The sequence below is a fragment of the Aptenodytes forsteri genome, unplaced genomic scaffold, assembly GCF_000699145.1.
Source record: "Aptenodytes forsteri isolate BGI_AS27 unplaced genomic scaffold, ASM69914v1 Scaffold257, whole genome shotgun sequence".
In the NCBI taxonomy this organism is placed as follows: Eukaryota; Metazoa; Chordata; class Aves; order Sphenisciformes; family Spheniscidae; genus Aptenodytes; species Aptenodytes forsteri.
Genome location: NW_008795194.1, coordinates 576760 through 592973, shown reverse-complemented (window position 1 = coordinate 592973; position 16214 = coordinate 576760). Strand labels below are relative to the sequence as shown.

At 35.8% G+C, this 16214-nt stretch overlaps 1 protein-coding gene across 1 annotated transcript in view; it reads right to left on the bottom strand.

The window, feature by feature from the left end:
* The window catches only part of MYO3B (myosin IIIB), a 207858-nt gene that overhangs the window by 132779 nt on the left and 58865 nt on the right, over window positions 1-16214 (bottom strand). The window contains 1 exon segment of the mRNA XM_019471869.1: window positions 3762-3827. Within this exon segment, the coding sequence (XP_019327414.1) occupies window positions 3762-3827 (66 nt within the window).

Here is a 16214-nt window from a genome sequence, read left to right as displayed (position 1 = left end):
CTGCATTCAGAGAAGTTAAATCTAAATGGAGCACTTAAAACCTGTATAATCTAGATGACCTATTAATTGAATAACTCTGAATGTAAACTCATCAATATGAAATTCAGCTTGCAAGGCTGTGTTTAAATTGAGTACAAAAAATTAAGTTTATCAAGACTAAAAATTGTATTTGTATTGTATTTGCAATATCATTGCCAAAATAAAAGTTACATTCTGATGATAAATGTGACCATAAATCCTGTAATGTCACATTTTGACTTTAGTACTTCCTGAATTTCTTAATTCTTTAATTCCCTCCAGCTCAAGAATGACTAATTAATTCAAAGAACCATAATAGCTAATCATTGGTTAAATAAATTTAAAAGGAGAACGTCTGTCCCTGGAGATACCATTGCTCATTTTAATTAAAATTACCATTTTGTGATGTAAGGTAAATAAAGGTTATTGTATCCTTCTGCTCCAAGAACATATTAACTCTTCTATCTACCCTCAGAGATCAGTCAAGGTTTAAACTGCCAAGAAAAATTATTTGCAGCATGTGAGATAATTGTAGTGAATGGCGGTTTTTTAATTCATTTTAACATATAGTCTATTATTTTATGGATGAATTCTGAAGCACTGTATGTCTAAAATGGTGGTGGACACAAACTGTTATCTTAAGAGAGCAATGTGATCTATGCTATAGCTATCCAAAGGAAAAAAAAAGCTTCATAAACATTCATGGGCAATGAATAGAGTCAACTCTTCAAAACTGATATTTTATTTCAACATAGAAATAAACATAGGTTAAAGTATATTGTTTTTAGGAGCCAATCCTCCAACAACTGATGTGGTTGTTTACCTGGCCTTACAGGCTAGATAGATAGGCATACATAGAATTTTACTGACCTTTTAAAAGTATGTATGTGCTGCGTGTATCTCAGTAGATACCAAATACAAAATTAGGCTGCTGCCAGAGATGGCTTGGCTGAAATTGTGTCTTGTCTGTATTTTTTTAAAACAAAATATCTAACGCAGATTAGCTATCTCATTGTAAAAATCCTTATGAGGACAACACATACCAGTCTTCATCTCAAGTCAAGGTCAGCAATGCTGGGAATAGAAACATAAATTCACCAAGCTAAGAACTATCTTGACCCTCTCTCCATTCAGATTTTTTATATAATGCATCTGACTTTAAAATACTGCTGCAAAATCATATCTCTTGGGGCAGTAGAACCATAGTTAAAAATACAGACTTCATTTCTGAAAAGTATATGATTACTATTTTAACAGTTTAAAGAGTTACCTACAAAAGTACATTGAAACTTCCAGCTCAGGCATGTTGTAAATCACTGTAATACGTGAGAGAACACTTATAACAAAAATGCCTCTTGAGACAGTGGCATTTCAAAGGATGAGAATGGGAGATGAAAAAAGCTACAATGACCAGGTTTGGCAATCTTGGCGTAAATAAAATACTTGTGTAAACAGAACTGAAGTCAAAAGTATCCTTAGCCAAAGCTGCATGCTCAGTTTTTGTCACTATACAGGTCTGGCCCACAACTTGAACCAGATACGCTTGTTATGCAAATGATGTTAGCCATCAGGAAGGAGGTAGATAATGAAATTATTCGAAAGCTAACCACTCATCACAAGGGTGACAGAAACATCAGGCGAGGTCCTAACATATGGATAAAAGGCAGTATGGAATTTATACAATCACTGCTTTTAATTTATCACAACTAAGCTGTCACAAGGTGGGCATTAACAAATGCATAACTAATGCATATAAATGAGCCAATTATCAGTAATGGCTAAAAGGTTTGCAGTTGTATCATCCAATGTTTCATTATTTAATTTTTTCTAGAAAATCCACTAATGTAAATCCAAGCCTCCAAAAAAATATCTTGTAACCTCTGCATCATAATAACTTTACTAACACATGCCCGAGAATGAAGCAATGTCACAGAGAATTCCATTTCAGTGTTCTCTTAAAGGTAGCTATAAAACCAGCATATTTATTACAATTGTTGCATTTCTCCATGTTAAGAGACTGTAAATGAGCATACTTCCTTACTTCATTGTGTGTATTACTGTAAAAATGAAAAGCAAGATTTGAGAACCTGCAGATGTTGCTGGTGAGAGGAAGTAATTAAGCAAAAGTAATTAAAAATCAATGTGATTAAAAATATACAATTTGAAGATATCAAAAACCCAAAGGACAAGATTAAAAACAAGTACAGCCATAAAGTACTAACCTCTGACTTCTTTTATGAACAGTGCATGCTGAACTAAAGGACTGAATAAATGTTAAGAAATGTTAAACTTAGTTTTTTGTATTGTTCTCAAGCTCAGCAGGGACTTCTAAAAACAAGGAAGAAAAACCTGTATAACAATGCTGAAGGTTAATGCACAATGTTTCTGAGAAAGGAATGTAATCTTATTTACCAGGTGCACTGACTCTCTAAAGCACAAGTGGAATATAACCCACCAGTGCTAGAGTCCCCCAGAATATAGGCTACAGTCCATAAATACCGTAAAAACAATGTTTCTCTATAATAGAATGGAATTCATCCACCACCCAGTGACTTTTGTAATTAAACCTGATTCCGCCATAGATCACAACGTACACTGCTGTTTAAACAAAGACATGCATTATGGAGAAACGGAACTTGGGTCAATCTGCTCTAGAGGAATGTACTTCTACTATCTACACTGGAAGAGATTCTGAGTTACATTGCAGTAATGATAGTAATGGCCTTCCTCTGTAGGCCAACCGTTACAGTGTACCTCACCTTACTGCCTCATTAAAGATCAGCATAGTTAATAAGAATATTTTTCATGGATTATGAATAGAATTTGCATTAGTCTTTCTATTTTTATTTTCTAAAATGGCAAGACACTACTACACAACTGACTGAAAAAGGTATCAGGTAGGGATATTGTACTCCTCCACAAGTAACTAGATACGTTAAGGAACAGAACAGATTCAAAATGCAGATGTGCATATTTTCAAACCTATCTTGAAAAGTCAACACTGAGGAGCAGTGTTCAAAGGATTTGGTTATTTGAACAGTGTAAGCTTCCCTAGGGTTTGATAATATTATTCCCCATTTTACAAAGTTTAGGCTGTAATAGGTCACAATGAAATCCTGAAGAACCCTAAAAATCACTCATAAAAGTTGCTCTAAGATTTTTGAATATAATGCTAGCAACTACTAAATTGTGATTTTTTTAGTTTCACTGTAAAAAGAAAAAAGTAAAGCAAAAGCATATTTTAGTTCAGTGACAGACGCATCCAGAAAGTTGGTACCATCTAGGTAACATATTACACTCTTCATACAACTGGTGCTCAATTACATATATTGGGTATACAACCTACTGAATATTAGTAAAGTGGAAAAAGGCAACCATTTTCTTTCTTGTCTTTCAAATTCTTATATTAAATTGACCAGCAGTCATTTTAACTAACCCTTTTTTCTCCTTGACTCAAAATTTCACTGCAAAAACCATCAAGGAAATAAGGTATATTTATAAACCTGTCCCAGGTCCATCAAAGTCAAGAAGCAAATCAGCTAAGGAGTTCAGAGAAGTTGCGAAGCAAATTACATGAGAAGATCAAACTGTGCTGTATAGTGAAGCATGGTCTAGAGCCCATGAAAAGAAAACTGAAGTTAAAAACCTGCAAAAGCAGTAACTCCATAAAACAAATTCTGTTTTCAGATTGACACATGTAGGCCTTGCTGAATAAGCTGTTTTTAAAAGAAAATAAAACTCACTGTGAAATGAAATGGTTGAATCCTCTGCACCATTTTTCAGGATGTAGCAAAGTAGGAGGAGGATTTCTGAAAAAATACAAAGTTTGAGGGTTTAAAATGTTAACGTTTACTGGAATTATCTCACAGGTAGTCAACAAAGATGATACTGGTTCCACTAGGGAGAAAATTATGATAGAGAAAATAATGCTCAAATTGTCTGTGTGTCCCCTTCAGAAGCCTGTTGGGTTTTTCTTGCTGCTGCTTATTCACTGACAGTTCTCCTCTTTTTATGTCCTTCTCCTTTTACGCCAACAACTTTGAAGTTGGTAGTATAGCTCACAGTGCGCTTCCCAACATTTCTCTTTCAATTCAGCCTGACTCAGGAAGGATCAACTGAAACTGGAATATTAACCCAGCCATCACACCACTTTAGCCCTTTACCCCAGATCACTGACTCTGACCAAAACTTTTTTAAGTATGGGTATCTTCATCATAAGAACTACCAAACTGTCAACAATCTGTAGGATTTTCAGTCGGATTTCAATCCGTATTCAGTTTGGATGACACTGTAAGCTCTAAAACTATTAAAAATAGATGTTATTTTTAAAGTGACATTTAGCAGACAGTATTTTTACATTACATAGTAAGATGGCCTTCCATAAGAATAATTTTTTAAACTCGGATGGGTTCCATGTTAGTTGGCATATAATTACTTTCCTTTCTGACTGTTACTGTTACAGTTAAATTACATAAACATACAGAGCAAGGCCTATAGGTCGTATTAAGTGAACCAAATTTTAAGTGGCTCAAATTTAAGTGGACCGACCTATAGCAGGAAGCGTTCATGGATCACATATTATACTATATTATCTTTCAGAGGTTTCTTCTGCAACTTAAGATTTGATAAGTGCTGAAGTCTATTTAACTTTTTAAGATTAAACTTGTGTTTTATGAAACCTTAATGATTTGTCTTTTGCTGCATTTGAGAGCTCAATACAAAGGGCCATATATTACTGAACTGGCAGAAAAAAAAAATTCACAATAAGACTTATTCTACAACAGAAACACTCACTAGTCTGGACTGTAACATGAATCACCTCATTTATACTGGGGCCACATTCCATAGCATGACACTGCTTGGAAACAGCTCACAAAACAAAAAGACAAACAGCATAAACAATGTAAATTAGTGCTGATCTGCTTACTAGTCTTGAATTTTTGATGTATATTCATTCAAAGAGTAGTTCCATTTAACAGTTACCCTCAAAAATCCAAACAAAATGGTTTAAAAAAAAAATTACAACGATGGGCCATTTTTATTCATCTGTACCTATTCAAAACAAACGCAGTCATCTAATTTCACTGCAGGCTGACATGTTTTCCGAGATGAAAATGTCATTACTTTTCAGTTACAGAAGACTCAGGGAACACAATTTTCTTCATGAAGTGAAGAAACCCAGAATGTTTGAGATGTGCATCACTTATCAAATTTATCATTAGGAAAAAAATATGATTGGTTATTTTTAATGACAATAACGTTTCAGGGTTGTCTTCCATTTACCAGGCTCATATGTTCATGCACGTCACAGAATCTGATTTTTTACAAGCATAAAAAAGACATAGAAAAGTATTTCTAGAGACACTCCCAGAAAAAAACCCTGTATCAAAGAAAGGTAAACTTTAAAAACCTCCTTCTCTATAATGAAAATGGTTATCAGTCCACACATCCCACATGCATGAACTCTGCAAACAGCTTTAAGGGACAGCCAGATAGGGTTAGTATAAGTTTTTAGTCTTTATTTTGCAGGAATGGTGCTCTATCTGACAATTTGGATTCTGAGAAGACCAACTTTTATTGTACTGTGAAGTACAGTGTATTTCTTTTTAGAATGATACCAGCACTGTGTACTGAATATTTGCTGTGAAATTTTGAATTTCACTGCAAAGTTATTTGCTTTTTCAAAAGCTCAGTTACTATTAATGAAATATGTAGTTTTGTCTTTTCTGTTCACACTGTTCTTGAAGTCTTTCCATGGTGGTAACAACAATGCTTACAAAAAGTGTATGGTTTGGAGGCTCTATTAATAATCTCACAAGGAACTGTTTGAAAAAAACACACAGAGATACTTATATTAGTTGCAGATGTTATGATGGAAACAGGTGGGATTTCATCATGGAAGAACAGACCAGGAGAGCAGATGTCATTCAGGAAATACATTTAGTCATCTGTGGGTTAATGATTAATGGAGAAAGCCATGTTTTTAACCACACAGAACATGTTTTGTCCAACAAATTACTAAGCTACTAAGTTCTCACTGATAGCTACTCTCTTAGAGGTGACTGAGCATGCCATGTACCAAATCAACACAAGCAAGAAATCTGTAACTCTACAGATGTTTTCTTGAGCTTGATATTTTGGTATTTGTTGACAGAAGATACTATGCTATTCTTAGTGCCTTTGTAGTAAAAACATGGAACTAGTGGTCCTCTGTACTTCAGTAACTAAATTGATGCTTCAGGTATCCCATCTATAAAATTGAGCTGATAAACATGACCAGAACCTTAATTCATTAGCATCCGTAAAGTACATTGGTTCCCCTTGATGAAAGATGTTACTTAACTACAAAGTACAAAATTGGCTCACCCTTTTCTGGCATCATGTCCATAAAGGATTTCCAGAAAGGGGAATAAGAGGGTCAGCTTCCTACCTTCACTTTACCTAAGACACCACAAACTGTTTCACGGTGACAGCAGAAAACACCATGGCTACCATAGCACCTCCAGAGGTGGATTTCTGCATTAAGGACTCAAATTCTAGGATAACACAAAAAGCCAGATATGCAAGGGTAACTCACTTTAAGCTTTTTTGTGAGCACACTAAGGCTTTTGCAGTTTGAAATTAATAATCCATTAAGATATCTGCAATTCATATCACATTAAAGACAAAAGGTAAAACAACTCATATATTATCAGATGCTAAACCACACAGAAGCAACACTTGCCTCACCACTTCAACTCAAAGATCAAACTAGGGCCATTTGTGATTCCAGACTATATTAAATCCAACACATGGAGTTCTATGGCTTTTGCATACTTGCATCAGCCAACATCACTGCATTTCACCAACATCTGGCTGTTTCTGCAGTACTCAGAACACATTCATAGAAAAACTAAAAAGCTACTTCTTGTTAACTTGCTGACATAAGGTATTCTACTCTTTTAATATAAAATTAGAATGCTCTGCATGCAACCTTTCAATCATCCTTGCTACATATATAAGAAGCTAAAGGACAATATAGTCTTATTTTCTACTATAAGTGATGGAAATTGTGAGAAGTAGATATGAATATTATTGCAAAAAGCGGGTATTGGCTTGTCTTTTGAAAATGTCCTCTTTTGATACAAGATGAGTAATCAACCATTTATTTCCCAACTTTGTGTCTTTTTTCCTTTAGTTCTTTCTATAATTCATAATTAGTCACAGAACTACATGCTCTATTTCCTTAGGCAGACACATTGCTCTTGTGAGGAGTTTTTCTACCCTTGTATTCAGTGCTTTCCATGGTCATACTGATGCTGTTTTTCACTGGGAGTTCTGCTTCAGTGAGGACTGCAGGATTGAGCCTGTACAAGACACCCCATACAGGAGCACAATGTTCCTTAGAACATGAAGACATTAGCAAGCTTATCAAGCAAGAACTGCTGCTGAATTCTGAATGATACACACACAGTTATGTGCTGGAAATATTTTAATCTGTCGAGCTTTATGTGTTCCCTGTCATTCAGCCTGCCTCCAAAGTCACAGCTGGTAAAACAAAATCGGTCATTTTACCACAATAAGGCCAATGATGCAGCTCAGCGAGCACCATTCGTCCTTTACGTTAAGCTGTGAGCCTAATTACAGATCACAGATAACAGATATTTGTTGGCAATGAGAAAACAAATATTTTCATCTTAAAATACTTCTATAACAAACTTCAAAAAATTGAAAACGCATCTACTATTTTTTAAACTATTTCAGTAAACATAGCCATACATTTTATAAACAGAAATCAAGACAGGGCCTCCAATGACCAAATTGCATCATCAGCCTACCACATTGTTTCTAATGAGAAATTAGCAGATGAACATCCAACACCTGTCACCATGAACAGGCTCTGGCAATCACAGCCCCATACACGCATGTTGTGAATTATTTTTCTAGCAGACTGAAGAGACAATAGTTCTGTTGACAGTTGCCTAGGTTTATACATAGACAGTTTTTACATGAAATTAAACCATTCATGCATATTTCAAAAAACTAAGTGAAACAGCCATAGAAAAAACACAAAGTCAACCATGCATAATAATGAGATTTCCCTACAAAAGGTTATGTAAAACAAATGGTTTCTATTAAAATACATGAAAAATTGACATTAATTAATACCTGATAAATTCTCATACAAGTTTAAAGTCCTGCCACTCCAGAGCATCCCCATCTTGGGTAATCCTCCAAAAATAACCAGGTGATTCTCGACAGTGCTTAGAGGATTTCCTAATGCACTTGTTTGTGGCCCATTCAAATCAGTAAGAGGTTTCCACTGCTGTGAATGAAAAATTCAGATCCTAAACACTCTCCCATTCATCTATCTTCTACTAAAGGCTACTCAAATTTGACTGACTTCCAGTAATATATTTCACCAAAGTCCACTCAGAGACCAGAAGATCAGAAAGAACACAGGATCTACAAAAAAATTGGAAGCAGTGTCAGAAGCATGGGATCTGGGCAAAATGGCTCCAAAACTGGAGCATGGGATCTGGGCAAAACTGTCTGCCCATTGAGTTGATCTAAGGGGCTCCAAAGGCAACTGAACATCCTTTCCTCAAAACGCCTAGAATTGTGCAAGTCTTGACCATACTGGACACCAATCTCCCGTAAATCTTCTTAACCAGATCTATAAGCAAGGCATTCCCACACCTATCCAGCCGAAAAGGCATGAACCGTGTTGAGATGGTATGTACCAAATCACAGCATATGAGACAGCTGGAAAAGGTGGTAGCTCCTCACATCATCTTTAGCTTCTTAGGGCTCAGCACAGTTACATAAACCTTTCTCAGGCAAGGGAACAGACTAATGCCAGATCATAGTACTCTAACAATACAATTAGGGGGCACCAGCAAAATTACCCTTATTCTGTGAGAACGAAGGGTACAGTACATCCTAGGAAAGTTCACTCTCCAGACATCTTCTCACTGGCAACTGATTCACTTCTAAACAGTTTCTCCTTTTCCACACCCCCTCCCTTTTCTCTGAAAGGACTGTTTTCCTTGTGTAAATATCTAGTTCAAAACTGTTAACATACAACTTCAATTTCTTATCTTCTAGAATATCAAAGGCATATATCTATTCAAATAACGTGCAAGGGCCTTAATTCTAACAAGGATATGCTGCTTTAAACCAAGATCAAAACCTACCAAGGGAAAAGAATCGGTTAAGAGGAAGCAGAACACAAGATATTACCACCTCATTGCTGAAGCAAAAATATTCTTCTTGCTTAAGTATTTTACTATCTTTTAATTACAGAGACACAGTTATCTGGTATTTCCCTCTTTACTGGAATGGATGGTCTTTATTTTCCATAGGCCGTACACAGTTACAGAAGTCTGGACTGAATCCAACAGCATATGATAAATTTATATAGAGTTGAAAGTTAAACAGACAAATATAACTAAGAGACTGTAGGATCCTAATTACTTGAAAGGGTCAAGGGTACCAATCCACTTTTTAAGCTTTTTTTTGTAATACAGGGTCCTGATCTAGTAAAATACAAACTGGATATCTGTTTTCACTCTTTCTCAGAAGAGAATGATAGCTATATCTCTTGTACGAAATAAATACACATTTGCCCCCTTTTGCTTGTGATTTTACATGACTATTTATTTTGCTGCCACTAAGTAGGTGACTTAGCAGATTAACAATGAGATATGGGCTCAGCTGCAAAACAAATGCAAATCCACAAATGAACAAAGTATCAACTACCTCTTTAAAATACACTTAAATCAAGATTTATTCACAAGTCTCCAGCTTAGAATATTTCATCAGCCAGCATAATAATGAGCAAAAATAAATGGTAAAAGGTAGTCAGTTCCAGAATTATGCACACATCTCCTTTTGATTTCCAAGATTGACTTTATGCGTTGCCAAAAGAAAAGAGCTTCAGGAAGAATATAAAGAGGCTGTCAAAAGAAACCTTCTAAGAAACCTCCTTCACATGAACAATCCTGTGTTTCAAAATGGTATATATCTGATAAATTAAAAGTCACCTTTAAAGTAATGAGTACAGACAGAAATAACGTGCTAAGCACATTAAATTATTTTGAAGGTCAAATAATAATCATCAGAAAATGTATTAAAACAAATCTCAATTATATAATTTTTTAGTTCATACAGATAGAAAGAAAATGAATGAAGAAGTATTGCAAAATGTTCTGCTTGGGAACATCTGGATTATCTTTGACTTTTTCCCTTGAATATTGCAATTCACAGGCCACTGGTTTCAGTCAGGTTTGGCAGCTGCAAGGTTTCATTAGCCTTTTTCAGGACTTGACAAGGCATCATTTATTTCTGTCATTTACTCTTCAGTTTCCAGTTTCAGTTTCTGGCTTCACTGAGACAGAAACAAGTATTTTATTTCAGAAATATTTTTGGATGGTGGTGAAAACATACAGCTTTGCACTCCAGTGGTCAAGCTTCAAAACAAATATGTAGCATAATTGAATTATAATTATGCTTTGTCATCTCATTTATTCACAAAAGTTTCAGAGAGCTAAAGAGGCACTAGCAAATTAACAGCAACTGAAACAGAGGAAGTAATAGTAGAGATTTTTATTTATAACCAGTTCACATCTTCACTGCAATGTAGTATTTTGCTTTTCTATTAAAACCATTGCTCTGTGAATTTGCAAAGCAGGAGAACGTCAGTTGCCAAAGAAATAAAAATGGCACAGTAATACTTCCATGCCTGACTGAAATACATATGATGTTGTCTAGACACTACACTTCTGTAGCTGGAATATTAAAATACTGTAATTACACCGCATATTTGCAGAGTTTTATGGGAAAGTAAAATATCTGTTAAAATCTGAAAGTGAAAATCCCACAAACAAATTTCTAAGGGCAAGTCCTGAATTGTACATTTCAAACTCCCACCTGTCTGAAGGCACTGCCCAGTGGAGCAGATCCACTCTTGGAAACCTAAAAGATGGCTCAACGAGAGGAAGACTTAGAGGGATGCCACAAATTCTTTCTTTTAAGAAGCGGAGGAAGATTGCCAAGGGGAGAACGAGACAATTTCAAGTCTGACACAAAATCTGGTCCCACAGTTCTGTGCTCCTGCTGAGACCTGCCTCTGCCCAGGACACACACAGCAGCAAAGGCCCTGTCATACCACGGTCAATCTGCCAACAGGCTTCATATTGTCCTGGACACACAAGGTAACACAGGATACCTGTGATTTTCCAACTGGCTGAGACATGCTTTTTGGGGCCCTTCTTTCCATCAAGAGTAAAATGTTGTCACTACATTACTCCCATGAAAAGGGGGACTTACTTCACAGAACCACAGAAGCGGTTTTGCCACTTGTGCTTCTTCTTTACCTTCATTTCTTTGCCTGACTAATTTAGCTCTTATTTTCAAAGAGGAAGACATCTTCTTATCCTTCCATTTCACAGAGGGGAGACTCTTAGTTGAGGCTCTACGAAAATACAAATAAGCCTAACAGTAATCCCATAAAAGAAGTTTATTACCATATACTTGATATGGCTGATACTGAACATGGAATTCAATCATTGCGCTTGACAAAAGCAAGCACTTAAACGCCGCATTTTCAAAAGGAAACAAGGATTACTCCTTATTTGTACTTTTGTATGACTCAAACCTTACTTACTGTTTTCAGTTTAGTCTGGTTCATAGCATTGTAAGAACCGATATTATTCTGATAGCCCTACCAGTCTGGTTCAGAAATGAATACTTATAGAGGGAATACATTAGTTAATGGTGGCGTATTTCCAATGGACCATTAGGAGGATCATTATAAAAATTCTGAAGTAATAGACTGAATAAATGCTGAAGCATAAAGAAAAGTACAAGATGTGTAAGAGTACCATTTTTAAAAAAGGAATTATCATTTAAGGTAATATGCCTTCTGAGCATGAGGACTGTATGTGGAATGGAATTTATTTGTTCCCTCTCCTATTCCATCCAATAAGCTTTAATTTAAAACACCTGATTTTTTGTCTGCTTTTTAAAAAATCCTGTATGACTTAGGAATCCCTGTAGATTGTAACTGGAGTGAAGACTAACAGACACAGTATGATAAACAGGAATTTATTCATTATAAAAAGTCCCATGACAGCAATTCAAATAAACCCTCTCTTACGCAGAACTAAATGACAATAATATCAGTAAGACTGTATCCCAATAAGCCTGTAAGATGCTAACTTAAAACTCATGCATCTCTTGAAACAACTGGGCAGGCTGTGGAAAATACCCTTGGAAAAATATTGACTCACATAAGCTAGGGAATCTGGCAAAGGATGAAGGTAGTTAAAATAAATTTAAGGCAAGAAACGCTAATGGTGCAAGTAACATGTAACAAAGCAATTAGCGATGCAATGACAGACAAAAAAACCCTACAAAGCTGAAATATTAAAACATCAAGGAACACGTGAAAATCAAGAGGGATGATTTTTTTTTTTCCCCCAAGATTTAACCAACACCTCAGGTTGAATATTCTAGCGTAAGCTTTGCAAAGAAGCATCTCCTGGATAAGTTAACACATCCAGAGAAAAAGAAGAGTTGAAAGGAGCAATGGTAAATGACAGACATAGGACAAAGGAGTGTTCTGAATGTAGGAGGCAACATCTTGGCAGAAGGAAAGACAAGGCAATACCAAGATTGGGAAAAATAGCAAGGGAGTAACAAAGTGAGAAAAGCAAAAAGTAAAAATGAAAGACAAAAAGGAAGATGAAGACAAGCAAACCAAAATCCCCAAAGGCAAATAGGGTATTCTCTCAAAAAAACCCCAAAACCCAACCCCACAAGCACCGTTCACTAAACACTTAGAGAGGACCAAAGAGGACAGAAGTGAGAAAGCAAGAAGGTTAGCAGAGAGATAATTAAAATATTTAAAAGTAGGATAGTAATGAAACATGGAAGAAAGAAAAGAGCTGACATAAATCATTCTGTGTGGGTAAGAGCATTGATGTTTGGCATGGGGAGATGAAACAAGAAAATAACCAAGGATATAATCTAGGAAACTGAAATACAATGCAGACCTTTAAAAAAAGGTATGTTTTGAAGACAGATTGTGTCTATCACAGAAGGCACACTACCATATGATAGTCTGCATATCCAGGAATGGGTAAAAACTTCAAAGTAGCTGGTGGTGGGGGAATAAACAGAAGGAATACATTAGAATAAAGAAGCAGTTATGAGTAAAGCATGTTGTTAAAACAAAAAGCAAAACTTCAGGTGAAATCTGAGTGCCCTGAAAATTATTAGATTTTTGCCATTGGGAAAGGATGTCATCTTTTGTGGGCATCAGTCAGAACCATGGCATAAGCAATGTATAGAATGAAATGGCAGTGTTGAAGATACACAAATGTCTTTTAGCCGTCTTTTTCTAGAGTAAATATTAACACACTGAATGAGAATCTGAATCATAGCACTGTTTTACCTTTAAAACATTAGAAAACATTACCTATTTATGTTCCAAATAAAGCCAGGTGGTATCAACAAGCAAGCACTCTATTTCCTCAACAAATCTGAGAAAAAAATGCATTTGTGTCTTTTTGGAAAGACTGAAATTTTCTGGCACCCAACAACAATAAAACAGCCATGTCTTCCCTGCTTTTTCTGGAGTGCAGAGTTCTGACACAGCTCTACTGAGATCCTCCCAACTGAGTAGACCAAGAAGTTAAATTTTCCTCAAAGGGAGCTCTCACAAAGAGCATTTACTGTATGTTTGAGCTGGGTGGGCATTATCTGCATCTGTGGAGTCTTTAAAAAGTCGTAATAGGTTCTGCAAGACTTGAATATCCAATACGAGAAACAATGAAATAAAAAAAAAAACAAACCAAAAAACTAAACCCAACCAAAACTTTAAAATAAACCAGCTGAGAAGTAAAATATATTTACACCAAAAAAAAATATAGAGTATAATATGGAACACAATTCTTCCTTCCTTCCGGAATTTTCTCTCAGTAATTAATTATGAGGAACTAAGAGGTGATTATATACGTGTTGGCACGACATGAGTACTCAATTTTAAATAACACACAGAATGGCTAAACACAGAAGTAAATTACACTTTCATCAAGTCAAATCTCTAGTTTTGTTCCAATGTAAGGTGTTTTCTGTTGTTTTTGTTTTCCCAGACAGCTAAAGCAGATGCTGCCTGTAAAAGTCTGACGCTCTTGCATGCTGGCAACAGATCATGGATCATCAACTTGCCCAATAGAGCCATCTTATTGTAATTCAGAACATCCTTACCCAGCACTTGTTCTAATATGCGAACGGTCTGATAAGAGGGAATCTGATATAATCTATACTGTGAATGAAGAAACCTAGAAGTTACATTTTGGCTAATTTAACCAAACTAAACTGCATAAAGTCAAATCACTTTAGTCAGCCAGGTAGAAAGATGAAAGCTGTTACTACTATTTTTTTCCTAATGAGAGTCCTTCCTCAGAGACTGTGGTGCTGGATGCCAAAGCAGATACCAACTCTCTCAAGAGGAGAAATGTTCCTTTCCCCTGCCCCCCCAAGCTACGGAAGCAAGGTTAGCACAGAAAAAAATTTAAGCGCTCCCTTTCCAAAAGCACAAGAGTAGTATCCAATATCTTGCCTGGGAGTTTTTCTTGGCCTCACAACAGTGGTGAAAACTTGTACCTCCTGGAGGAACTCTTGAGAGAAGATGCAACACAACTGTAATCTAAATGGCCTTTCGTTATAAAATAAAACCACTGAATTCATTATTAACTCCCTGAATACTGTAGTTATAAAGATTTATAACCAATGTCTACTCCAATAAATATTTCTTTAAAATTTTCATGAGTTCTAACTTATGATTACATCTGTGATAGGAAAGAACTATAAGACACTAATTGTTAGTAGTAAATGTGTAGATATGCCTAGTGCATTATTACTGCACTAATCATGAGTAATGATTAAATATACTGCATAGAATTTTAACATTCATCAAACTGATAACTGTAACAAGCAAATCAATACCTTTCAAAGCACAGCTCCTTTTCACCAAATATGTTTGCAAATAGTGTGATTACTTGTTATTGCATATTCTGGAAATTACTTCACAGGGCAAAGCACATAGGCATTTGGTGACTTTTTATTACAAAAATAAAATAACAAATGCACATTCATTACAATCCTAAGGATAATTACAATCTTGCTAGAATATGACTAGTATCTAAAAAGTTCCGTCTTTTTCTTCTGCTTCTATCAGTCAGTGAATTAATTCTTTTACAAATATGAACATCAATATTCTATTTCTGAAAAAGGCATCTGTTTTTCAATTACATCCCATGAAAGTCTCTGGTACCGTGAAATGTATGAGGTGCCTTATTCTCTCTGCAATACCAAACTATGTGAAGGGATTATCTTTTTTCATGCAAAAATCTAATTTAATTTACTTGGCTCAATTCATTATAAGCGATGCAGGCTACTGAACTCCAGCATTAACCATAGGCTATAAAGTATGTTTTGGAAACCCACAGGGCTAATGGCTTGAAATGCAATTTCAGTTCTTCAGGACTGCACTCCAAACAAGAACAGAATTTTATTATTTTCCTTCAAACATCAAGTTCTAATGTGCATGTATAAGGCACAAGTATGGCAAGTTGCCTGCACACTAATTGCCCTGCAAAATCATAAGCCAAGTGCACGATAACTCAACAGAACAAAAGTGTGTATTTTGCGCGTGCAGCAACCTATGGGTAAAGATGCATGCAAAAAAAATGAAGTGTTTGACAAAGTAGACATCACAGGTAAAATATGCAAGTTTTAGGAACGCAAGTTTATATATGCATTTCTAAGTTGCCAACTGATGTGGCTTTAACCTGAGATAGTGTTCCAGACTTAAACAAAAAAGCAACTTTTTTGCAGCACCCCCTTTTATCTCCATGAATGATGGATAAGCATTATCACTATTTCATAGTAAAATACCTCTCTCTAAAATTGAGTCACACATAGATGAGAGACTGTGTGGTCTGAACATCCTCCCTGTCAGCATTATGGCTCCAACCCCACATAACTTTCCCATCACAGAGCAATTATGAAGGGGACTACAGGTTTTTCCACTATGCAATAAGGCATATTCAAACATTACCTTCCCCAAGACCCACTGCAGAAAAAAAAAAAAAACTCTCTGGATTAAGCATGAAGATGGATATCATGCTAGGCCATTCCTGACTGGC